The sequence below is a fragment of the Triturus cristatus genome, chromosome 8 (genome assembly GCF_964204655.1).
Source record: "Triturus cristatus chromosome 8, aTriCri1.1, whole genome shotgun sequence".
In the NCBI taxonomy this organism is placed as follows: Eukaryota; Metazoa; Chordata; class Amphibia; order Caudata; family Salamandridae; genus Triturus; species Triturus cristatus.
The window spans coordinates 275,105,835-275,131,488 of record NC_140591.1 but is presented as its reverse complement, the minus strand read 5'-3'; the positions used below and the strand labels follow the sequence as shown (position 1 = coordinate 275,131,488).

The window sequence follows — 25,654 nt, the reverse complement described above, 5'->3', positions numbered from 1 at the left end:
TGCCCGGTCCTTCTGGAAATGAACAAGAATAGGGACCCCAGAGACACAGCATATGACCCCAGAAATAGAGGACAGGGACGAGGGCACACGAACAACACCATCAACGACAGGCCAGGCAGACCAAACACCTTTGATCGCCCCCGCCAAAACCAGTGTCAGCAGTCCGACTATGAGAGCACTCATGACTTCGCATAGGACCGCCAGGGGCAAGGGAGGGATCCAGTCGAACTCCGTGTTGACCAGCAAGGTCCTTACGTCACCGCTAAGGTCTTGGGCACAAAATCTCCATTCCTGGTAGATACTGGGGCGACACGTAGTGCGTTATCTAAACGACTGATTCCTAGGGCACCCTTGTCTGGCTCACACGTAACCTCAATAGGCTTTGACGGAACGCCCTCCACTAACCCCTTATCAGCACCAATCTCCTTTGACTTAGAAGATAACACCACTGACACGACCTTTCTGCTCTCCTCCAACACCCCCGATGCTATTATGGGACTTGATTTGCTAAAACATTTTCGAGCCACCATCAGATGCTCCCCAGACGGAGTTCGAGTCATCCTACACGATAACCCAGATCTGTCCAGACCCTGTCACACACGGCGTATGCTCTCTATAACCGATGCTGATATGTCCCTACTCGACACATTACCTTCACATCTATGGGCTAAAACCGACTCAGATGTAGGGCGCATGGTGATCGACCCGGTACATATAACCGTCCGACCGGACGCAGTGCTCCCAAAGCTTCCACAGTATCGGATATCACCCGAAGGCGAGAAGGCATTGGTGGAAATCATCGAGTCCCTGGTCGAGGCAGGAGTGGTAGAAGAAGTAGTCAGTAATGTTTGCAACAGCCCTATCCTGCCCATTGTAAAGAAGCAAGGCGAGGGGGATGAGAAAGCCTACCGTTTCATTGTTGACTTGCGAGAGGTTAACAAAGTAGTCATACCCCAGTACCCCGTAGTCTCAGACATCACCACCATCCTCACCCTGATTCCATCCACTGCCACCATCTTTACTGTTATTGACCTCAAGAACGCATTCTTTTCCATCCCCATCCACCCAGACAGCCGCTACCTGTTCGGCTTCACTTTAAAAGCCCGTTCGTACAGATTCTGCAGGGCACCCCAAGGCTACACTGAGAGTCCCAGTATTTACAGCCAAGCCCTCAAGAGACAACTGGATGCAGTCCAACTACCCGATGGAGTGTTGTTGATACAGTACGTCGATGACATTCTTTTGGCGGCCGACACCACTCCTCTTGCCGTCACAGCCACCATTCACCTCCTCCGCTTCCTTGCGGAGAACGGTCACAAGGTCTCCAGAAAGAAATTGCAATTCTGCCAGCCCCAGGTAACGTATCTAGGCCACCTACTATCCAAAGACGGGAGGAAACTTACCCCTGACCGAATTCAAACCATCCTAGAAACCCCTGTTCCCAAAACTCAGAAGCAAGTACGATCCCTAGTGGGCCTCACCTCCTTTTGTCGACAGTGGTTGCCAAACTTCAGTCTTACCATAAAGCCTCTGCTTTCCCTGCTGGCTAAGGATGTCCCCTTCCCCCTCCCCTGGACACCTGAATGTCAATCCTCCTTCAAAGAATTACGAAACGCCCTCTGCTCGGCCCCAGTCCTAGGAACCCCAGACTACACTAAACCTTTCTCCCTCTACACCCACGAAAGGGAGGGATGTGCGTTGTCTGTCCTGACCCAGTCCATAGGCCCTAAGCAACGCCCCTGTGCCTACTTCTCTGCCACTCTTGACCCCGTAGCCAGAGCTTTGCCCGCCTGCCTTCGAGCAGTAGCTGCCGCTGCTGTCTCTATCCGACAAAGTGAGGGGATCGTGCTCTCGAACCCCCTCACGGTATTGGTACCCCATGCTGTTGACACCCTCCTGAACCAAACCAAGACTCAACACCTGACTAGCGCACGACTGACTGGTTATGAACTGACTCTGCTTGCACCCCACATCACATTGAAACGATGCACCACTCTGAATCCAGCTACACTACTGCCTCTCCCTGACGCTGACCCCAATGCATCCCCTATACATGATTGCGTGACCCTCACCGACGAACAAACCAAGAGTAGGGTTGACCTCCGGGATACTGCCTTCCCGGACCCTGACGGAGAACTGTGGGTGGATGGCTCATGCATCAAGCTCCCCGATGGCACCACCTCAGCTGCCTATGCAGTCACCACAGCCCGAACAGTTGTTGAGACAGCCCGCATCACACAGCGATCCGCACAGGCGGCGGAACTAATTGCTCTTACACGAGCCTGCATCCTGGCAGCAGGGACAACCGCAAACATTTACACAGACAGTCAGTACGCCTTCGGGGTAGTTCACCACTTTGGGCTCTTATGGAAAGAGAGGGGATTCTTGACTTCTCATGGCACACCCATCCTGCATGGAGATCTAGTCTCTGCCCTGACCGAAGCAGTCCTCCTCCCCACACGGTTAGCTGTGATCAAATGCCAGGCACACAAGAAGGTGACAGACATTATAGGACAGGGAAATGCACTGGCTGACATTACTGCCCGAACCACAGCCGAGAATAGGTCCACGACCCGTATGTACGTGACCAGGTCACAAACTGAGAAATGGAAGGATGCTAGGGAAACAATTAGGGATATCCAACTAGCCAGCACACCACACGAGTTAACTGAATGGGCCCGGGTGGGATTGAAGGACGATGACGGTTGCTGGCGAACCAAAGACTTGAACAAATGGTTGTTACCAGATTCATACTTGATCCCCATGCTGACCATGGCACACTCCCCCGCACACATAGGGTCTGCCCCCATGATCGAACTCGTCTCTAAAGTCTGGCACAACGACAAAATACCAGACTCAGCCAAACGTCTAGTCCAACAATGCCTAGTATGCCTCCAACACAACCCTGGGAAAGGAACTGCTGTACCCCGGGGAGGGTTTGGGGTCCCCAATCACCCCTTTGAAGTCCTACAAATGGACTATGTCCAGCTAGAAAGGTGCCAAGGTTTGAAGTATGTACTTGTCATTGTGTGTGCCTTCAGCAAGTGGGTGGAAGCCTACCCAACCCATGACAACACCGCTATGACTACCGCAAAAGTACTACTGAAGGAATTCTTCCCCCGATACGGCCTTTGTCGAATTTTGTGGAGCGACAATGGCCCCCACTTCGTAGCCGAAGTTATCCAACTCATCTTAAAAGGGTTGGGTGTAAAACAGAAGTTCCATGCGGTCTTCCATCCCCAATCTGCAGGCCTGGTTGAGCGACACAATGCCACATTGAAGCTTAAGATAGCAAAAATAGTCGCCACCACAGGGCTAAGATGGCCAGACGCTCTCCCACTAGCAGTGCTATCAATGCGTTCCACCCCCACCAAACACCACTTAACCCCCTACGAGGTCGTCTTCGGACGGCCCATGAACCTTTGGACTGCACCAAAACCGACATCCATCCACGACGTCCCGGACGTCCTCATGTCTGATTATCTGTACAATCTAACTAAAACGTTGTCTATCATCCATCAGCAGGTGCTGCACGCCATTCCCGATGTTTCCAGGGGCCCCGGGCACGACATCCAACCTGGTGACTTCGTCTTAGTGCGTAACTTCCAGCGCACCAAGAGTCTGGAGCCCCGGTGGACGGGCCCCCTGCAAGTCCTGATCACCACCCGAACAGCTCTTCGAGTGGAGGGGAAACGCAATTGGCTGCATGCACACCACTGCAAGAAGGTATCACCGACCCTGACAATCACGGACAACGTCACCGCCCAAGAGGAATTTCTGGACAAAGACCGACCATCCCTGAGCCGCTGCCCGGATACAGAGACACTTGAATTGATTGAATATCCCGATCCCACTGTGCCATCCAAAGAAGGGTATAACTTGCGACGAAAGGAGAGGACTTCGGCTAAGCAGACCACAGGCTAAGTGGAAATCTCAGAGCGGTAGCCTAGTCACCTCAAAGGCCACCAGGAGAGAAACTAAGCAAAGTCTGTGGTTCTGCCCGCTACCGAGTCTCTCGAAGGTGATGGAAGCGCCCGACATGAAGGTGATGGAAGCAACCGGACGTCCGAAGATCCCCTACAAAAACCCAAAGACTGACCGAATGCACAGCTTTAAGACTATAACACTTTTTATTACCCTTCTCTTTTGCCTTCTCCTCATGGTCACCTTCTGGATCATGGAGGAGAACACACCCGCTCATAAGACATTGCTGACCACCGTTCAACCTACCACCGCGAAGGAGCACCATCTGATCTCACTTTCACCCCAACTCCGAGAAAGGCGTAAGGAGTTCTGGAATAACTCTTTTGTGCAGTTGCTCCACCAACACAATCTTGCCACCAACGCCACTAACTGCTGGATCTGTGGATTGCTACCACATGCCACTGGGCACTCAATCCCTTTCATCCCTTCACCTTTTTCTGTCCATGGTTCCTGCCTCGCCTGGCTGATCCTTCTGCAGGAGAGCTACAAGGACAATGCCACTTCCGGCAGAACCATGTCACACTTCTACCATGGGTTCTGGATGAACAAAACTGGTAGAACTTCCGCCCTCTTCTGCCCTCTGAGATCGAACGCTTCCTTTCACATGGACATCCCTGCCAAAGAACGAGTTGAAATGCAAGTGTTCAACAATCCAGCCAGACCCACCTTCTCTTACCTCCGAAAACGGACGGCCGCCACCCTAACAGTGGCCCTGTCCGTCATCAACATCACTGGATCTGTATGCCTCGAAGGCCTGGGGGCACAGCTGGTGGGCCACAGCTCCTGCCTCATCACCCGAACATTGGATTCAGTTGACCCACCCTCCTTTGTTGCCTCCCCGAATATGTACTTCGTCTGTGGTACTAAGGCCTACACCTGGCTCCCGAAAGGTTGGGGAGGCACCTGCTACATCGCCTTTGTCCTTCCTCCGACGTATGTGGCTCCAGCAAACCATCACCGACAGAAACGGGCCAAAGACATTGTGCAGGCCGACTCCACCGGAGCACAGTTCATGGACGCAGTCAAAGGCCTTGTTCCACTCTGGGGCCCAATGGCAAACAGCCGTGCCATCCGCCACTTAACCCAGGCAGTCGAAACGGCAATGAACATTACGGCTGGCGCCCTCGCCAACAACACCGCCGAGCTCCAGGCCGTCCGCTTAGTGGCCCTTCAGAACCGCCTCGTTCTAGATGTGGTTCTGGCTGATCGTGGAGGAGCATGCCGCATCATTGGGTCCAGCTGTTGTACCTACGTACCAGACAACTCACCCTCAGTCTACAAAGCAATTGAACACCTCCACAGACTGTCCACAGAGGTCCATCAAGAGCAAGAAGAATGGTCGCTGGGGAGTTGGTTTTGGGACGCTATTAAAAGTTGGGGATGGAGGCTGTTTTCATTTATCCTAATACCGATTGTGATACTATGTGGATGTTGCTTGGGGATTCAGTGTCTGCCACCTTTATGTTCGCTTTTTATGAACTGCATCTGCCCTAAGACTTTGAACTTTGAAACAGAACGGATGAAAGCCCTTTATGAGGTGGAGGTCCGTAGTATTATGGGGATAAATCCGAACTAGACAAGCTGGCGAGATATGTTAAAAGGGAGGACTGTGGAAATTTAGCTTACAAACTGAACATTATCTGCGCCATCTTGCCTCTCCCCAGCGCCACGCACAGCGAATGCACGGCCGCCATCTTAGGCACCCCACTCTCTCATTGTCACTCGCCAGCGCGTTCCCCTGACGCTGCAAGCATCCCCCGCGCGCCGGCCACCCCCGCTCTCTCATACAGGCCATAAACCCTCTCCTTCTGCGCGACCCTGCTACGGAACCACTTCCGACCGACAACCCATACATGGTCATGCCTCTCCTTTGATAACCCCCTTCCTCTGCGCCCCATTGTCCGAACTGGTCCCAGGCCATCACCTAGCCCTGCGGATGCAGTTTATTGCCCCTACTGTAAGGGAAACACCCCACATCAAAGGGATTACAGTAGATCAAAGCCCCTACCCCCTGAGACCCGACCGGTCACACACACCCCCGGGAATTGACGGAATACCCTGCTGCGCAATAGCCATCTCCTACTGTGGGTGGGGTGGGAACTTCTACTGTATCTATGTGTGGGATCGGATCTGAACCGGGGCTTCAGGGGATATTCCCCCATGCATCAAGGGAATCTCAAGAATGTACTATGTGTAATAAAGCAATAAACCAGTGTATAAGAGACGAGGTCTCAGAGATGCAGTTAGAGCACCTCGTGACGATACCTTGCTGTCTGATCTGATGTGTTCTGCTCCGACGGAATAAAACTTTGTTTCCTGCCTTCCAGTCTCCGGCGCCTGCCTCTTTCATTGGTAAATTATCGAGTGGTATAAGAGGCGATTACCGCCGGGCAAATACTTGAAAGGTTATCGACTGAAACTGCCGCTACCATTTAACAATCCCACCCTGGGTGTATGCTGATCACTGGCCCAAGTTGGACCTGAAACATAGCCCCTGGTGATTCCAGGGGAGACCAGATAATCACGAACTCCTACTGCACCCCCAGCTACTACAGCGCGTTGCACTGGCTTTTTGAGGGTGGGTCCCACTGAGACTATATCTATACAAAGGGCCCGGCACTAGGATTGGTTCCACCTGCCATCTACTCTAGGGCCCTCGCAGCGACAGGGGAAGGGAGAGCGCACGCTGTGCATTGGAACCGGGCCGCTATCTTCGCTGCTGCGCAGCCGCTCGGATAATAAGCATTGCTACGCATTACAGAGGAGGTGTGTGGTGAGCAGCACTCGTACAGAGTCATGGGCCGCCTAAAGGGGAAAATACAGGAGGCAGCCGCCACTAATTCCCAGGATATGGATGAGAGAGACTCAACTGTGAGTATGCAATCAGTTAATACCATCCCACCTACAGGCGACCCAGGAGCCCCGGACAAACTGGACTGGATAATCAAAGAGGTGCGAGAATCCCGGAGAGCCATAGAGCAGCAGCTTTCAGGTAAATCCCTTCCGAACCCGCCACATGGTCCCGGGAAAATGGGATATCAACGATCTGCCAGACCCGCGGGTACGTCGTTATTTCCTGGTCCGACACAGAAACAGGCCCAAGCAAGCAAGGAGTTGGTGCTGGTGACTGCGAACACTTTGAGACAATTCCTCTCGCAGGAACTCAGGATTATTAGAACGCAGTACGGTTAGATCAGACTCTGAGAACAGTTTAACACTCTTTCCTACTGTGACACCTCAAACGGCAGATGATCTACTGGGGCTGTAACCCTCTTGAGAAATCGGCAATGCTAGAAAAATGCAGTGGATGAAGGCGCTGCAGGCGTACATGCCCCAGGACTAATATATCCTTTTTTGCTCTGGTTTTATATAAGTTTCCTGATAAATGTAATGCTAGGCAGTATTTGCTCGGGCTCGGAGGAGCTCTTGATTGCATGTTTCTTTACATGATGGCTGTGGCTGCCAGTCCCCACTTTGCGAAGGCTACAGTTTATTATGTATTAATTCTATAGATGTTTTGTTTGGTCTGGCCTGGTTTAGTTTATAGGCGAGACCTGGTATTGTGTTTAGTTTTGGGGTTACAGGGCTCTGGCGCAATGCAATTGTTATGTCCCATGAGGCTGCATGGTCCACCACCAAGAAGAAAGGAGGTACGGTTAACTCAGGATGCAGGTACTTGACAAGTATAAATTTCTTACATGGAATGTCCGTGGGCTGGGCTCCATACACAAAAGACAGAGTACACGCACAACTGTTACGTCGGGGAGCAAATGTGGTTTTTCGCCAAGAATCGCACCTGACGGATGACTATCTGGATAATGGTAGGGGTGCCATTCATCATACAGGAAAAGAGGGTGGATACACAGGGAAGATACATCTTCCTATGTGGCACGTTAGATGGAGTGCTGGTCATCCTTGGGAACATTTACGCTCCAAATCACGATCAACATAAATACTTTACAGGCTTGAACTCGATTTTGGAGGGATGGGAAATTTATCCATGGATAATAGGGGGTGATTGTAATGCGGTCATGGACGTAAATATGGACAGATCGCACCCACCCTTGAGAAGACACAGGAGCCAGTAAACAGGTAGAAGCACTACGCAACTGGGTGGAAGGCTGGTCCCATAGCGATACATGGAGGCTTAGGAACCCACAACATAAGGAATACTCCTTTTCCCCGGTGCATCACCTACATACCAGGTTAGACAGGATTTTGTGTTCCAGCTCTATAGCAGACCAGGTGACTGACACTACTCACTTGGCGAAGACTTTCTCTGACCACAACCCCCTGGAGACGGTCTTTAGCTGGGGCAGAATACCCACCCCGGTTCCTACATGGAGGTTATGGCCCCAATTGCTAGAAGACACTGTGTTTCACAGCACGCTCTCCACAACACTTCAAAATTATTTTACAGAAAACCGGAACACTGCCTCCTCAGTCTTAGTCGAATGGGATGCAGTGAAAGCGGTTATACGGGGAACGGCAATTAGTGCCACCGTGGGAGCCACGCAGGAGACACATAGGAATCTGAAGGACACTGAGGATGCCATGTCAAAATTAGAACAGGAAGCAGCACACGACCCCACAAAGCAGGTTCAACTGCAGGAAGCACGTATTCAACATGCAGAACTGCTTGAAACTCTCAGATTAATAGATTATAGGTCATATACTCAAATACGGCATTCAGACGCAGACAAAACGGGAACCCTTTTGGCAAAAGTAATAAGGAATGATCCTCCAACCACCGTTATTAGCTCTATCAACCTCCCTGGGGGGGGGGGCCCTGCAGACATGCAATATGACATTATTGAAGCCTTCAGTACATACTACGAAAAACTATACAGTGCACCGCTCTGCTCGGGGGGTCCCATATTGACGAATTCCTCATGGACCTGCCATACCCACAGACCCAGAGGGGTATGAAGGAGGCCCTGGCGGGACCAATTACTAGGACGGAGATCAAGGCAGCAATAGGTGGGCTCGCGCGTAATAAGTCAACGGGCCCGGATGGGCTGCCGGTAGAATTCTTCGCTACATTTTCTGAAATACGAATACCACAACTGGAGGAGATATATAACAAGTCACTTGAACTAGGGCATCTCCCCTGTACCACTGCTCAAGCACTGGTGATATCGCTGCCCAAGCACGGTAGGGATTTATCAGAAATGTCGGGTTACCGCCCTCTGTCACTTCTATGCACTGAATACAAAATCCTAAGTAAAGTGTTAGCTAATAGAATTCAACCATATCTCAATAAGCTGAGCCATATAGATCAATGCAGATCTATACCATCTAGGAGCACGTCCCTAAATATACGCAGATTACATCAGATTATGTCTACAGATCTTACACAACACCCACGTGCTGGCTGCATATCATTAGACATGAGACAGGCATTTGACACACTGTCATGGGAATACATGTTCACAGCTATAGCACGCTTCGGTTTACCCCCGAATATGTCCAGTGGATAAGGCTATTATACGCAGCTCCAACGGCAAGAGTCAGATCAGGGAAACATATTTCCAGAGAATACTACATTCACAGGGGCACACAACAAGGATGTCCCCTGTCCACAGTACTTTTTGTCTTGGCACTAGAGCCATTGGCCCTCCGTCTAAGGATGGAGGCTACCCATTGCGGAATACCTGTAGGCGCATCAATGCACCTGGTGTCTGCAGCATACGCAGACAACCTGATTGTATACGGGACAGACATACTGGAGGTACAGGGCCCGATTCCCCGTATTTTTGCTGATTTTGAAAGAGTATCTGACCTATTCATTAACTAATCCAAATCTAATGCTTTTTTCTTCCATGACCAAACACACCCGGACAGTACTGCTTTTGGGAGACTCACAATATCAACATCCCCACATACCTTTAAATATCTGGGCATTACCATCTACCGGTAGCAGGCGGATTTGTTAGAGGGCAATCTAACTAAGGCCATCCGAGGTATACGATCTCAGGTAGCTTTCTTGACCACACTCCCCCTATCGGCTATAGGCCGGGTGGCTTTATCTAAGATGGTGGTACTTCCTCATCTCCTATATTACTTTACGAACCTGCCCTTGCTGGTACCGGCCACTATTTTTAACTCGCTAGAGACCATACTGATAGACCTCATCTGGGGTGCGGGTCGTCGCAGAATAAGTCTTAAGAAACTACAATTAAGTACACAAGGGGGAGGCCTGGGAGAGCCCGACTTTAGAGCTTATTATTATGCATACCAGCTGCAGTGGTTATCCTATTGGACGGCAGGTTGTAATCTGCAGGAGATCGGATACACATCCAACAGGGAGGACTCCACGCTTTACTCTTACCCCATAACAAACCACCCCCCCAGTATTGCCCACTCTACTACATACCACATTGCAGTGTTGGAAGAAGGCCCTGAAATACACAGCTAGCGGTGAGCTTTATGCTGATAACATTCCACTAGTGGCGAGTGGCAGGCTGACGACACAGGCACTTGGGCCCTAGTTAGAGGCGGGGTGGAGACTATTGGGGCACTTTTTGGTGACGGGTCACTTATGGATCATGATATCTTTACACATGGCACAGGAGCACCTAACATGCTATATGTAACACACGCAGCTGTGCTGCACTATGTTAAGAGACAGTGGTCCCTCCAACGAGAGGATCCCCAAGTGAACGAGTTTGTTAAAGCTCTTTACTATATGGGACAAGGCAGCCATCTCATTAAATGGTTCTATATTAGTATTTGTGCGCATGCAGGAATCCCTCTAGATTCCACTCGGATGCACTGGACAGAGGACATAGAATGGGAATTAACGGACAGGGAATGGTTAGACATATTGGAATATCCGCGGAAGATACCGCGCAATGCCAAGTTTAAGTTTATACAATGTATGATTGTACATAGAGCTTATCTGACTCCGCATAGGCTATAGAGAACGTACCCGACCACTGCCCATCAATTCCCCCGATGTAAAATGCCAGAGGCAGGTCTACTTCATATGTTATGGGCGTGCCCGATTCTTGGTGGGTTTTGGGACGGAGTTAAGAAATTGATTGGTGATACTACTCACCTCTCAGTGGAGGGTGCAGCACTGGGGTGGTTATTGGGTATCCGGAGACTTGGACTTGGCGCTCATAGTTGCAAAACGGGCCATTACCATGCGCTGGAAGTCAGCCAGAGCTCCTACATTACGCATGCGGCATAGCGAACTGATCAGGTGGGCAGGAACTGAAAGCGCTGTGCTGCCGAGGGAGGAGGCACACGGCCTAAGGAAAAATACAGTTTCCCTAGATTGGGACACGATGGTAGAAGCCTGTAAAAACAACATACCCGATGATGCCTCTGATGTTCCACATACTCAATAGTAGATGGAAAACTGAGATTGTTAAGAGTAGCTATGCACTACTGGTTCTGGACGTAGCAGTATGACTGTAATCAAAGAAGCTTGTTTGGAGAGGGACAAATGTTAAGGACATTGTAACACACAGCCAGAGCCTGGGAGGTGGGTGCGATCTAAAGGGGAGGAGGGTGGAGTTAATGGGTATTAGTTAAATTATGACATTTAGGAATAGTTTGCATTCTGACGTGTAGAAGGTATACTGTGTACGAATTCCCCCTTTTTTTTTTCTTGCACGTTTATTTACGCTTTGCGGGTAGTTATCGAGGATAATAATGCTCATTGTATGGAAGCATTTGAGATAGAAGATGTATAATCTCATAAAATAATGTATGCCATTACTTGATAACAAGGACAAGAAACAAAAAAAACAATACATTTTGTTTAAAAAACAAAACGGGAGGCACGGCACACCGTGGACATGACAAAGCTGGAATTACCACATAGGCATAGACTGGAGAGAGTTGCAAAACACACATTTCTTAGGCTTCTTATAGAGATTAGGTTGCCAAATATAGTGGAGCCTAGGTTAAGACCTCTGTATTGATAATGGTGCCCTTCCTATAAGGAAATTCAGACATCAATGATACTTTTCTCTTGATGACAATGTGGCAGTAAACATCCATAAGATCTAATGAGGTCATTCAATTATTCTGCTATGATCACCGCTAGATAAGATACATTTCTTATTTGGTTAAAATAAATAAAACCATGAACGTATCACCACTAGAATTGGGGCCATAGTAAACATGTGGCAAACTCCACATGGATTAGGTCGTAAAGATCCCATATTTGTCTGTTGCCCCCAGTACTTTTAAGAAAACAATTCTATGCCACCCACGAGAAGAGACTTTCTGATTCCCTCTACTGATGCTGCTGAGCTATATTATACATTGTGCCCTGGGAGCACAACAGGAGGTGGACACGCCCACTTTGTGCACGTCTGGGGCACAATGGTATTAAAGAAGGGGCCACAGACGCTTGTGCTTCCCCTTCTGTAATACGGATAGCGCCAGCGCACGTACAGCGCCAGCACTATCATAAGAGGGAGTTCCCTCATTTGCATGGGGGCGTGGCCCCATGCAAATAAGAGAATTACTGCCTCTGCACCATTGCCAACGTAAGGGCAAAAGCAAACAGGCTTTTAAGGAGGCACACAGGATGAACTTCCCAGATATCTGCCCGCATGCAGGTGCAGTCACTCACTCCACCCGCCTGCAACGGGATCTCTCTCCCCTCCTGAACTGTGAAGCACGGGGTGGATTTGAAGCAGCTGCTCCGTATTTCACTTGAATGTGCTGCCACCAGGAAAGCGCGTGTTCGCGGCTATCCTGAGTGCAGCGCATTCTGTATATTAAGCTGCAGTTTGTGCCTGGCGCACCTTTTGAAAAATGCACGGTGGCACAAACAGGGAAAGTGAGCCGTATATATAATACAGCCCCTAGTCCTCATTAAGAGTAAATTCTATTGTGATATCTAATAAAACATGCAAGCAATTCAAAGGCACAAAGGCATATGACTGTCCACTAAAGGAGTTAAAGGTAATGCAATCACGATCTATAAATTATTCTGCTTGGTCGGGGGACCTTGCAGCACACCATTTGGGCAAATATGAACACTTATCATTAAGTGGAGATTTTAATATCTGGGCTGAACTATCTACTGGCCATCTAGTCTCCAGATTAATTGAGAGTATTTTACTATATAATCAGGGAACAGCGGGGTTCACCCACGTGGTGGGACATGCACTGGAACTTATATTTCATTCCTGTGACTGTGGCAAAGTAAGATCTCCCAGAATAAACTCTGACTGGTCACTGCTTCGTTCCTTTTGATATTTTAAAAATATCAGAGGCCTACGTAACCAAATAAGCAAAAGCCAAGAAATAACAGTGTTCAGAACTGGAAAAATAAAGCCCCTTATAAGCTTGAATCAAAAATTGATAAATCTGCACTGTGCATTGGATGAAATTGGTAATTTGTGTGATCGCCCATTCAAAGGTAAATTCATATGCGGGTGAGCTGAAAGCTGAAAAGACTTACTGAAATGGTGATAAAAGTCCGATCAAAAGGACACAATACTTTATCTCTGCTAAATGAAGACGTATAATCCTACCACTAGATTACCCAGAAGACCAGTTTTATTCAAATCAAATGAGTGCAGCTAAAAACGAACCAAACTACTTTAGGAGTCCAAACCCAGCCAATCTTTGTGAGATAAATAAAAATGGAATACCATCACAAGCCCAACAGCGGTCGAATGTGCAAAGTTCAGGGGATCCAAATGTGGAATTCACTTCCACTGGTGATCCAGATGGAATCTTCTCATCCGAAGTTTCAAAAGAAAGTAAACACATGGATGCTGGGTAATGTTCCAGGGATCTCCAATGTCACCTTCGTTCGGGGAGGATCTCATTCAACACCCCTCAGGCAGTCCTGATCGATGATTCTAGACAGTGATCCAAGTCTGGGACTCTGAAGCATTTTAGTGTGGGCTGGTGCATTCCTATTATTTTGAGAGGGGCTGCCATTTTCATCAACTTGTCACGCACTCCAGATACCTCCAATGCTTGCAAGTCAGTATACAACATACTGCTTTGCTGGTGCATGGAACGGAGCATCGATCCCCATTCACTCACACCCCGAACAACTCGTCAGGAATGCAGTAGCAGGAAAGGGATATAGAAATGCAGTACCTTCTACTAAAGATCGTACAGAGTCCATTTTAGATGGGCATAAGAACACAGGAGCTCAAGCACGTGGCCACCACATAGGACGTCACCTCTTCAAGGGCATTCAGTTGGAAAGATCTGTGTATTCTTACCTTTGGGAGGTGAAAGTTGTGTTGATGACACTGCAAACCAAGATCCACAGTGGAATCCTGCACTGAGGGTGCTGTATAGATGAGCTTACTATGTTCCTATCTACTTTTCCTGCAAACGATTACCATATGAATGCGCTTTATATATTTCTGCCTTGTTGTTTACCTCAGAAGCAGTGAGGCATCGCTAAAATGAACACAAGCGGGGTTTCCAAGGTGTGCTTTTTTAGCACAGTACAAGCACTGTGTGCTTTATTTCCATCAGGCTTATGGTGAGAGGAATACAGAACCGACATCAGGTAGGTTAGACAACTTACAATTTTAATCAAAACGGTCCTGTGTCTCCTTCAGTTTGTCCAAATGGGTCAAGTACAGAAAAACGAGGCAAAATGTCTCAGACTTTCAAGTCAGGAGCCATGATGGGCAACATTATGAAGGAGGCAGCTGTTCTTGGGGGTTGTTTTAAATACTGTTTTTAAGCCTGTTGCTACAGTAGTTTAGAAAGGAATGGTCATGAAAGCCCACTGAATAATGATTATACATACTAAAGTTTAGGAAAGTCTATAGAGTATTTAAAGCAAAGATGAAAGCATTATCCCATATAAAGAATGTTAAAGATCGTGTGGGGTGAGGGGGGAGTGTATGAATATAAACACACACAAAATATATATACAAACACTCAAATATAAACCCATATATATACACATATATACAGTAGAAAGGGAATATATATATATATATATATATATATATATATATATATATGATTTCAGGGATAGCTGCTCTTTATTAAACTTGGCTTGTGCATGTCGTGGCTCGCACCTAAAACATCCAGCCACGAGCACCCTTTGTGAGCACCCACCCCAGAAGTGTCCGGTGGATTTGGTGGCAACTTTGACGGCACTACGACAGTGGTAACACCGGACCGCCGCTTTCCCTGGCATTACCTGGCCGTCATGGATGGACAGCAACTTTGCGAGTGACACGCTGCTTACCTAAGCCGTGTGCACAGGTCAGCATAGGGAGTTGTTCGGTGGGGTGTTGGACTCAGGAGGCTGCTTTCCCACTCCCTACAAAACACCTTTTTCGACATTCAAGGCGCATACATGGAGATGGGAGCAGACACCGCCCACTGGGGCAAGTACTTACGAATTGGTGTCTGCTCCGCTCGTACCTGGATTCCTGGGTTCGGGCTTTCCTCGAGAGATGACGTCAGCACTGCCTCAACCAATCGCAATGAGGCTAGTAGCTTAAAGAGGAGGTTGGGAAAACGTTTGAATTGTTTGGCAGCATTTGAAAAAGTTTAAATACGAAACGCGTCATGCACAAGCCAAGTTTAATAAAGAGCAGCTATCCCTGAAATCCTGCGTGTGCTCTTCTCCTTTCGGAAATGGAGGGGAGGTTTGGTCGGATATATATATATATATATATATATATATATATTATGAATATTATTTTAAAAAGATAGTGAATTTCGCGGGATATATATATATATATATATATATATATATATATATATTTAAAATAATATTCATAATATATTTTCTGTTGGTATAAGTAGTCAGTATCTTAATGGCTTTGTTCATTAAGCAGACCCTGTCATCCATTTTATGACATTATTATAAACCATGATCAAGTCCTTCGTGATCCATATGGGACCTATACTCTCCATTTCACATTTGCCCATCTATAATTCTAGCACTTTCCACATACCCCAAACAATGGAACAATGCAAAACAACAGTGCCCTCAATATTATCCCCATAATACCCTCACAGCAATAGCACGCATTCTCTAGAGGCTCCCGTTCAATCAAACATTAAAAAGAGCTCTTAGTTGGGGGGGGGTGTCATGTCACTTCTCTTTGAACCCCCCTCCATGTTTTTAAACGCAGGGTGCCAGACTGCTAGAAAGACTTCTCTCAAAGTATCCTCTTAAAATGCAGATTTGAATGTGCTCAAACAAACGAAACTGGATTTTTGCTATTATAGGTTATAATAACCATCCTAACCATACATTCAGTCACTGGACAAATAACAAACAAAAAGAGCAAACACTGATCCCAGTGACTATAAAAGTCTAAATCATACCTGCTTTTTCAATTGCTGCTTTAATCGCAACAGAACCGAGTTGAGTCGCTTGCAAAGACGAAAGACTTCCTTGAAAAGATCCTATTGGGGTCCGTACAGCGCTTACTATGACAACTTCCTATTAGAGAAGAAACAAACGTATGTTTATTAAACACCACTGATTATAGCTGCATTCCTTTTAATACCTTCATCTCAGTAACTTTCAAGTGGAAGTAAACAAAAAACACAACAGACCATTTCTGACAATTTTAAATACACCATAGGATACGCATTGACAAGACTTCCAGCAATATCGAAGAGTACACAGGCACTCCCTTCAGCGTGCCCCCCACTGTACTTCAACCACTGTCCTCCTAACCATGAACCTAAGCTGTTGAAACCTATAAAAGTTATTATTTTGGTCCTGTCAAAAAAACTGAGCAGTTGGGTGAAATTTACAATGGTGCAAAAGCCCTCAATGGCACCACAAGCAGGCCAAAATGCACAAGTGGCAGACTCTCACTAAAGGGTCAACTAATGCACCAGACTATCAGAAAGGGGGGCTCACTGTACTTCAAGACCCACTGCCAGGTCGCGTAGAATACCAGACCGTGGAGACTCCCACCACAGACGATGGTTGGTCTCAGATTGCTTCTGGTAGAGATGTGTGCTTTACTGATTGTGGCATCTAGTAGCTGTGAATGGAGAAACTAGAGTTTTCCTTCAGCAGCAGCCAACAGAGGTTTTAAGAGTGCATTTTAACACCACATATCTCCTTGAGGGCATCTATAATCTCATTATCGCTCTCTACCTGAATGGAATATTTCAGTGAAAAAATGCTTCCAATTGAGTACAGTATTAATCAGCAGAAGACATGGTAGACACGCCTGTGGCTGGTTCATTAATGCTAGTTAGGGAAATGTCTGGGTGGACAGTCTATGCCCCTTACATAGAACATAAAGTAAAAAGCTCACATGGTACACCACTGCAAAGTGAACTACATCCAAGCGACTGGCAAAATAAACGTGTACACACCTATTTTAGTTTTCTCTGTGTTACACAGAGGTGGTTTTAAGGAATATCCTTTTCATTGCTAAGATTAGATGCAATATCTTTATGACAGATTATTATAAACCCTTGCCTTCAGATATACCCTTAGATCTGCAGACGTCATTCCTCTTTCACTGTTTTTACCACTGGCCAACATATTATTGTGGCCTGGTAAGTGGTGGACCCGGTGAGAGGTGGAAGAGTGCATAGCTCCCTTTGCACCCAGAGCACAAGGTTATTGTTGTGCTGTATCCCTTTATCGAATACATCAGGGTCACAGGGCAAAGAATTGAGACAATAGTCTGTGGCCTGCTACATCTGCACTTATGCCTAGTGACGCACGCATACAGGTCACTCTCGAAGACCCTCAACAGCAGAAAGGATGCCAGGGGCTACAGCGGACACCGTGATGGTGGCCGCACACTACCCAGAGTGGTGGGAGAAGATTTTGTTGGCAATGACGGACAAAAAGACTGTCATTAAATGACTAGCACATAGTACTCTTCCTGACTTACGTCCCGATACCTGGCAAAGGTAGAGAGAACAACTGGCAGCAAAGGGAGAAATAACAGCTGGGGCGTGTCTGCCTTGGCTTGTTTATCATCACCCACTATTATACAACCTAAATTAATAATTATTGGCTCCCTACCTCTAGATTCATTCTTAGTGCTACATGGTTCTCAACTGCACCAGAAAACTGTGACAAGTCAACAATACTAAGAAGCCTACCGGCACCTTCACATGCACTTTGCCTTTTTTAAACTACAATTCTAATTACATGTTCCTTTTCGTTTTTTGTCAAACACATACATTCCTGGTGAAACATTGTTGACACATGCGGCAAATTGAGCTTTTGTTCTGGATTGAAGCACTCGGTGACCTATAAACTTTGCATTGACAGTACCAGTTATCATCAACTGATGTGGCTCCACTGTCATGTTTTTATACACTCTTTATTTTCTGCTCTATTTATCACTGTGTGAGCATTTAGGAGCACATTGGATGAAGCAGTAAATATTGCACAATTGCTGAGGGTGTTGTCTTGATTTCGTGCTCCAGCTTTCATTGAAATAATATTACTTTGTTTCACACAAACCAACGACTAAATCCTTTTGGCTTTACCTACCACATGAAGCCCTGTGAAGTTGGCCCTAGTAAAAGAGGTTCTGTGCTGGCTGGAGTACCGGCTCTGACGTGAGGAAGTCAAATATATTGTTGTGGTTTTACTGCGCAAAATGTGGTGGTAGAAAACCCCACTTTTCACAGACCAATGAAATATGGAAAATATTTCATAGGTTTCATCGTCCTACTGACGGCACCCCTACCGCTCGGCAGAGCTTTACCATTGTCAGGGCTACTAGGATTATGCGGCAACACAAAACCAAATTATGTGGGTTAGGTTATCTAAAATATGCTGGAAGAAAAGGCAAATCAGGCAGCATTGTGTAATACAGTCTCTGGTGGCAGTATTTGGATTCATTAGGGCTAGAAACAACTTTTTTGTTGAAATCTGAAAATTATGCTGTGAATTATGTTGTATGAATGGTAAATGAAATTATGAAGTAAACACTCCAGCAACTGTCTCACATAACTCCACTAGCGTTTACCATTGCCCATTAATTTATGAACAATCTATTCAAGAAAGGTTAACAAAATCTAAACGTGCCGATTCCAAACCGTTTCCATGGTTATTTGCATATTCGGGAAAACAACTTGACCAAGCTCCCTCTAAAGAAAGAACGTGTTTCTTAAATGATGCAAATTGTGTTTTTTCCTAAAATTTTACATTCTTAACTATATAATAAAGTATTGTTCTGTTCTTTTTACTGCAGACAACCAGTCTAGTCCAGTACTTACTATTTTCAATAAAATTTTGTGTTTGAAAAAACACCTTTTCACGCCAACTTTGCCAAAATAAAATGTAGTTTATAAAAATATACAATAGGTAATGTGCAGTATGATCCTTTGTGGCCATCTTGGGGTTCTGGGGACATTGACAAACCACTTTGCTTTACGCCTAGTGGTTTTTTATGTCATCAGAGCCTCTGGATAGTAACTTTGGATGATATTACAGCGTTACTCCGTATGTATTCTCTCTGTACATATATGTTCCTGCGTTGGCATCATGGAGTTCTGATGACATTTGCAAACGTCTTGGCCTTCAGTCTAGTGGAGTATGAGGTCACCAAGACCTTTGAAGATAATCTTTTATGATATTACATTAACAGCTATCTAATCTTCTGTACATATATATATTTTTAAGACTCGTCGGACTTAACAACAGTATACAAATTGGATTTCTGACTTTTTCTGAATATGCTGCACATTTTTTTTTATTTCATTTTGCAACAAAGATGACCATTCTCAATAAACCATGAAAGATGTTGCAATAAGAACAATTTATTTTTGCTGCAGGCAGTCTGGCCCTAAAAACAAGGTCATACTTCTGAGAAGCTGTTCTGCTTTTCTTAGGTGCCATCATGTATGCAGTTGTTAGATCACAATAGACTTCCTTTGATACCGATGCCCTAAATGATGTAATTTTGAACGATTCTCAATTTTCGGCCCTCAAAGTGTATTACTATAGACTAAATTAGTGGTAACATCACTGCCTGACGGGGTGTGTGGTACAGCGAGTTTTCATCCAAAAAATAAGCCTTTACAAACGGAGCATGTTGTTGCTACTTTACTTACGTTACAAGTGCGTGGTGCTGCATAGCCTCTGTGGAAATATTTCAGGACCTAAGAAACAGAATTGATGATATGTCAGTTCCCAGAACACTGGTAGAGTTATAAGCACGTCTATGAAAAATGAGGATCTATTAAGACACAACGCAGCTTTGGAATACATGGCTTTTATTGTGAAGAAAGCGATCCTTGACATTTCAACCCTTTAGAACTGTCAACCATCATAAAATACAAGGCAGCACACCAGTGCTTTTCAAGACAAACCTACAGCTCTCCAGCATTAGCGTTTGTCTTCCATGTCCGGGCCACAGACAGCCCAGGTTGTGTGGATACTAACATGCAAAGAGTTCAAGATAAAAATATACACATTGTTTACACGAAAATTCCTATTGGAGACATATAGAGCATATGATATAACTTCCATTCCCGACACAAACCCAATCAGACCTCACAGCAGATCTAATCCTAAACTGGGCCTCCACTTCAGACACACTCCTATCCGCTCCTCCACTGCAAAGAGGGCCCCTTCTGGGCTGCTTCCCTAGATAGGACTCACCAGCCCTAAGGTAGACCGTTCTAGGCCTTGGATGTGTTAGTGTTAATGTTAGTTTAAATTTTCGCTTAGTAATATGAACATTTTGCAATTAGAAGGATAATGCTGTGATGTACAGAACTGTGTTTTCTTGGCATAGGCCGAACTAGGCTCCAATGAAACCTTGAAACCATCCTACATTTAGGAGACATTAAATCTCCATATTTTCCCTTCGGATTGACACCGCATGCACTAAAATGTGCACTGATGCTTTATGCAGATATGCTGTTCCCGAAGAGCCTCGAGGAAGTTCTTTAGTGAAATTGCTGCTTTCCAATGTATATTCATGGTCATTCACTGTTTACTCCCTCATAAGACTGCTATTGTTAATGTACTAGATTTGTGCCGACACATTCCACGACATTAAGTCAGAGGTGATTCACAAATATATTCATTGATCAGGACAGTGCTAGGATGTTTGTATTATATGACGTTTTTATAATGCTGTATTAAGATTCGAGAAGATGTTACAACATTTGCTCACCCTTATGCCGACTGTGTGATTTTCATTGCTTTCTATGGCGAATTTTGTTATACAAGTATGTGTTTTTGAGGGTGAGCCACAACCTTATGCCTTTCCTCTGGATATGCTGCCAGATTCTCCATTGATTTCCTGCATATTCTGCACTTTAACAGTTTGTTCTTTGTTGCATCTATTTTAATCGATTTCTGAGTTTAATGCGTATGGCTGAAATATTATGTCAGATTGCTTCAATGGGACGTGAGATTCCTCAATGATTAGATGTTGAACCTGGCCCTTTTTGCAGGGTCGATACCAGCGTTTTGCTTTCTTTTGCTGAGCCCGTTTTTGTTGGCATTAGGTCTGTGAACACTTTTACTCCTGCAAATCAGTGATAAAGTGATTTTGCTCCCTCCCCTCAAACATAGTAAAATTGTCCCATATCTAATTAGCATATTTAATTTACTTGTAAGTTCTTAGTAAATGGTATTACATGTACTCTAGAACCTTTAAAATAAATGCTGCTAGTGGGTCTACAGCACTCACTGTGCCACCCACTTAAACAAGTATTTTAAAACATGCCTGAGGCCTGCCATTGCAGCCTTTAGTGCAGTTTTAAACAGCCATTTCAACCTGGCAAAATAAATCTCTTGCTTGCCTAAACCTTCTTTTTAACACTTATACGTCACACCTAAGGTAGGCCCTAAATGCACATTGGGCAGGGTCCATTGTATTTAAAAATGTGGAAATTAGTACTTCAGTTTCTATATGTCCCAGGAGTGAAAAACGCATAAAGTCGTTTTTCATTGTTGTAAGGTCTATCTCTCCCATAGACTAACATTGGGTTACCTTATTACATTTGATAAGTACTATCTTTAGATTGGTAGCAAACACAGATATGCTGTTTAGACTCAAATTGTAATTTAAAATCCTCTTTAATATCAAAGCCAGATTTTAAGTCACATTTCTGAAGATGTCAATTTTAGAAAGTTGGCATTTTCATGTCTCAACCATTTGTGCCTTCTGCCAGTGTCCTGGGTCACATGACTGTGAATGGCTCTGCTATTAGGGATTTTGTATTGCTTCCAGGTAGTAACACAAAGGGCCATAGTAGCAGGATGACTGGGAGTTCCCAGCCCTACTTACACATCAAAGGGTTTGCCTCCTGCACACGCAAAGGAACCTGACACTAGGCCTGCCCTGCGTTTTGTCACCCACAGATAGTTTGGAGCCTTTACAGGGTGAGAACTTTCCAGAATCAGATGTGGAGGTAGGACAGGGAGTCTTGACACACAAAGGCTGGTAACAGGTGTAAACATTGGACCTCCAAGGTCACTCATCAAAATACTCCTGGACCGGAGAATGTTACAGAAGGACAGCCATACTGTCAGAGGACTGTTCTGCTGCCTAAAGGATGGCCTTGCTGACTGAGAAGGAAGACTGGACTGCCATCATCCCGGGCTAGGTTGGATACATGGGTCAGTCTGACTTCCTGTGTGAGCTAGAGGGATGACACAACAAGCTTCAAAGTCCTCCCTGCAACTGCCCAGATAACCTGCTGAAACTGGACCTGTCTTAGCCCTGCTGGCTTCTGTTGGAGTGAGTCAGTGATCCCCAAGATGTGCCTCCCCAGCTCCTAGACCCTTGGCTACCATCAGAGTGTACTCCTTCTCAACAAAGGTAAACATCCTGAAGTTTGGGCTCCTCGCGACCGTAAATGGGCCCATTCACGCTCAGACTCTGCCACCCGCGATGACCACCAACACCAAGCTCTGGTGAGACCTGCTCTTCTTGTCGATAGCTACCGCCAGCGATGACAGGCAATACAAGACCCATACTTTGCGCTAAAACAAAGATCTGCAACGCCCGACTGGTTCTTCGCGCTACAGCAACGACCATCCGCACCACCAGACCTGCTTTTCATGCTTCAGTGAGGACCATTCGCTACGCCCAACCTGCTCCTCACAGCCTCCTTGAAACGAGAACGGAACTTTTCGCACAGGACGTAAAAGGTAACTTTTCAGCAGGACTTACCTGGACTCTGTATCAGACCATGCTCCAACGTGGTCGACCTGAATTTGTAAATTTGCCCCAGTCTAGCGTTACTAGAGGACCATGAGTAGTACGTTATGCTTTTAGGTGCTATTTCCACTAAAAACTTGAGATGGCATATCTGTGTATGTGTCTTGTAAAGCGCACTGCTGCCCTGAGGCGTCGTGGCGCTGTAGACCGCTGGGGAACCCGTCCTGGCTATCCCTGTGAGATGGTCCCTCCTGGGTATCTCCAAGGTGAAACCAGGCATCCCCGGCGAATGTGGGGGGCCGTTGTGGAGATGAGGCAAGCTAATGCCCAGAGTTGCCGAGTGTGTTCCTGGTTAGAGTAGGTACCGAGGCGAGAATTATCGAGTCCGTTTTGACCCTGGTCCACGACCCTGCCGCGTTGGGAATTGAACCCTGGTCCCTGGCCGATTCTCTGCTTGCGGATCTGCCGCCTCTAACCAGTGAGCCACACCTCTCTGGTTCTGATATCATTTGTGTGAGATTTTTATTGTGTTGCGTTTTCACTTTATTACTGTGTGTGTGGAGGGTTAAGCAACGGTTAATTTGGAGACGTTTGTGGTTCACCCTGACAAGAATTGTGGTTGATGTCGGAGTGGGGCCCGGGCCAGACTGGGAACTGAAACTGGCCCTGGCCCTGGCAACCTTCTCGGCCCCTTTGAGATTTTGTTACAGGCATCTGATATTGCAGGCCCCCGGTAACAAAAACGGCCCCCAGGGGCCCAAAACCGGCAGCACACCAGGGAAACGCCCAGTGTCCCCTATGGCCAGTCCTCCCCTTACTGGGCCGCATTTTCAACTCCCAAAAAACAAAAACAAAAAATTGCTTTATAAATTTGCAAACTTAGCTATCCTAATACCAAAAAGACAGTTATCAATATCGCAGAACTCTCTCAGCCATATAAATTTGATGAAATGGCAACATAAAATGGGTCCCTCGGCAGGACATGCATTTCTGCCCTGAGCTTCCAGAAATGGGGTCATCCTTTAACAAAAAGGTTCTAATCAAATCATCTGGCTACCTCTTCGAACACACCTTCTCAAAAATATTAGGGTTTTTAGTTCTCATATTCTGTTAATAACTACAAGTCCGGCTTACTGGCCTTGATTTCCCAACATTCTCTCATAAATGTGTAAATTGTTTCAAAAATCCATGCAGAAGTAAACCATAGTGAAAAGCAGATAAAATGGTATTCTGGCAGGCTGGCGGACCTTGCCGGGGATCATGGCGGACGCGTGAGCGAGGAGCTCCCTGCACTATTCCTCCAATGATCCCTTCAAGTATCCTAAACAGCTGAGTTGCCGGGCGTACTGACGAGGAGATCTCCCCTCGCACCTGACTGCCACAACGGGGAGCTCCGGCGGTGTTCGGCGGCGCAGAGAGGCGGCGGAACCGTGGACGGCGCTTCGATTGGCGTGCAGGGCCGCCATCCCCACCCTATCCTGTGGACCTGGCCGGCGAGCGTCGCTCGACGTGCGGTCGCCTGTGAAGGGGCGGACCTGGTCGGCGGAGAACAGCGTCTGCGGGACGAGGAGCAGGCGGAATCGAGGCGCGGACGCCCCCGGAGGGGGCTCGAGAGGTGCGCGCGACCTTAGGAGGTGGGGGCTGAGTGGCACGGGGGTGTCCCCCCCCTCCCCAGCTGAGTCGCGCCCTTGGCTGACCGGCGGCAGGGATCTGCTGCGAGCGAGCCCCCTGTGCTCCGGAGCCCATCGGAGAGCCCTGCCTGGCGGTGTATCACCTGGCGGCCACGCGCGGGAGGGGTGCTCCTTTCGGGAGGCTGCAGCCGGACGACGGTGCACGGAGCTGCCCACCCAATCCCCTCCCTCCCCCCCCCCCCAACCAACCAACCAACCAACCCCCCCCCCCCCTCGGCAAAGACTGCAACTTCTTTGCTTGGTCCCCGCTGTGGGTCCGCGCAGATCCTCGGGGGGAGCGTCTCGGCTGGCATATCTTCCTGCGCTGCGCCCTCTACAGAGCTGGGCCCACTCCGCCAGTGAACTGCGGTGAACACTTGGAGGGCTGGCCCCGGGCGCTCCGGCTGCGGGAGCCCCGATCGTCTGGGGTGCGCTGCTGCCACCTGCCCTGCGTTTGGAGGCCTAGTTGTTGGCTGTGACCTGTTGTTGCCCCCGAGGCGCCAGCCCGGAACCAGACAGCGGCTAAAGACGTGGAGGGACGTGGAGCGCCCTGCGGTGGCGGTGGGTGCGACCCTCCGGGGGTGAACACTGGGCGGTACTGCTGCGGGCCAACTCGAAATAGGTCCTGAGCGGAGGACTGGGACCTGACGCGTGGATTGGACCCGGTGGTTCCGGTCCCCCCGCAGCCCGGTCACACCGGACAGCCCAGCGGATTGCACATCGGCGGGGAGCGGTGGTACCCCCCTCCCGGCCGGCCGAGTCGGGGACGCGGATCCTTGGAAGCGCCATGGGCAAAGGCGACAAGACCCAGCCTAAACTGTCGTTTGACCCCCGCAAGAGTAAGGGGCCCGATGTTGCGGATCCGGCGGCGGCGGCCGGCGCAGCTACCTAGGAGAGCACTACGTGCGCGGA

At 47.4% G+C, this 25,654-nt stretch overlaps 1 protein-coding gene across 1 annotated transcript in view; it reads right to left on the bottom strand.

Moving 5' to 3' along the window:
• The window catches only part of ACAT1 (acetyl-CoA acetyltransferase 1), a 122,894-nt gene that overhangs the window by 71,467 nt on the left and 25,773 nt on the right, over positions 1–25,654 (bottom strand). Inside the window, exons 2-3 of the mRNA XM_085621510.1 lie at positions 20,005–20,052; positions 16,282–16,399 (exon numbers count right to left, since the gene is read on the bottom strand). Coding sequence (XP_085477636.1) covers positions 16,282–16,399; positions 20,005–20,052 — 166 coding nt within the window. The remainder of the gene's footprint in view (positions 1–16,281; positions 16,400–20,004; positions 20,053–25,654) is intronic.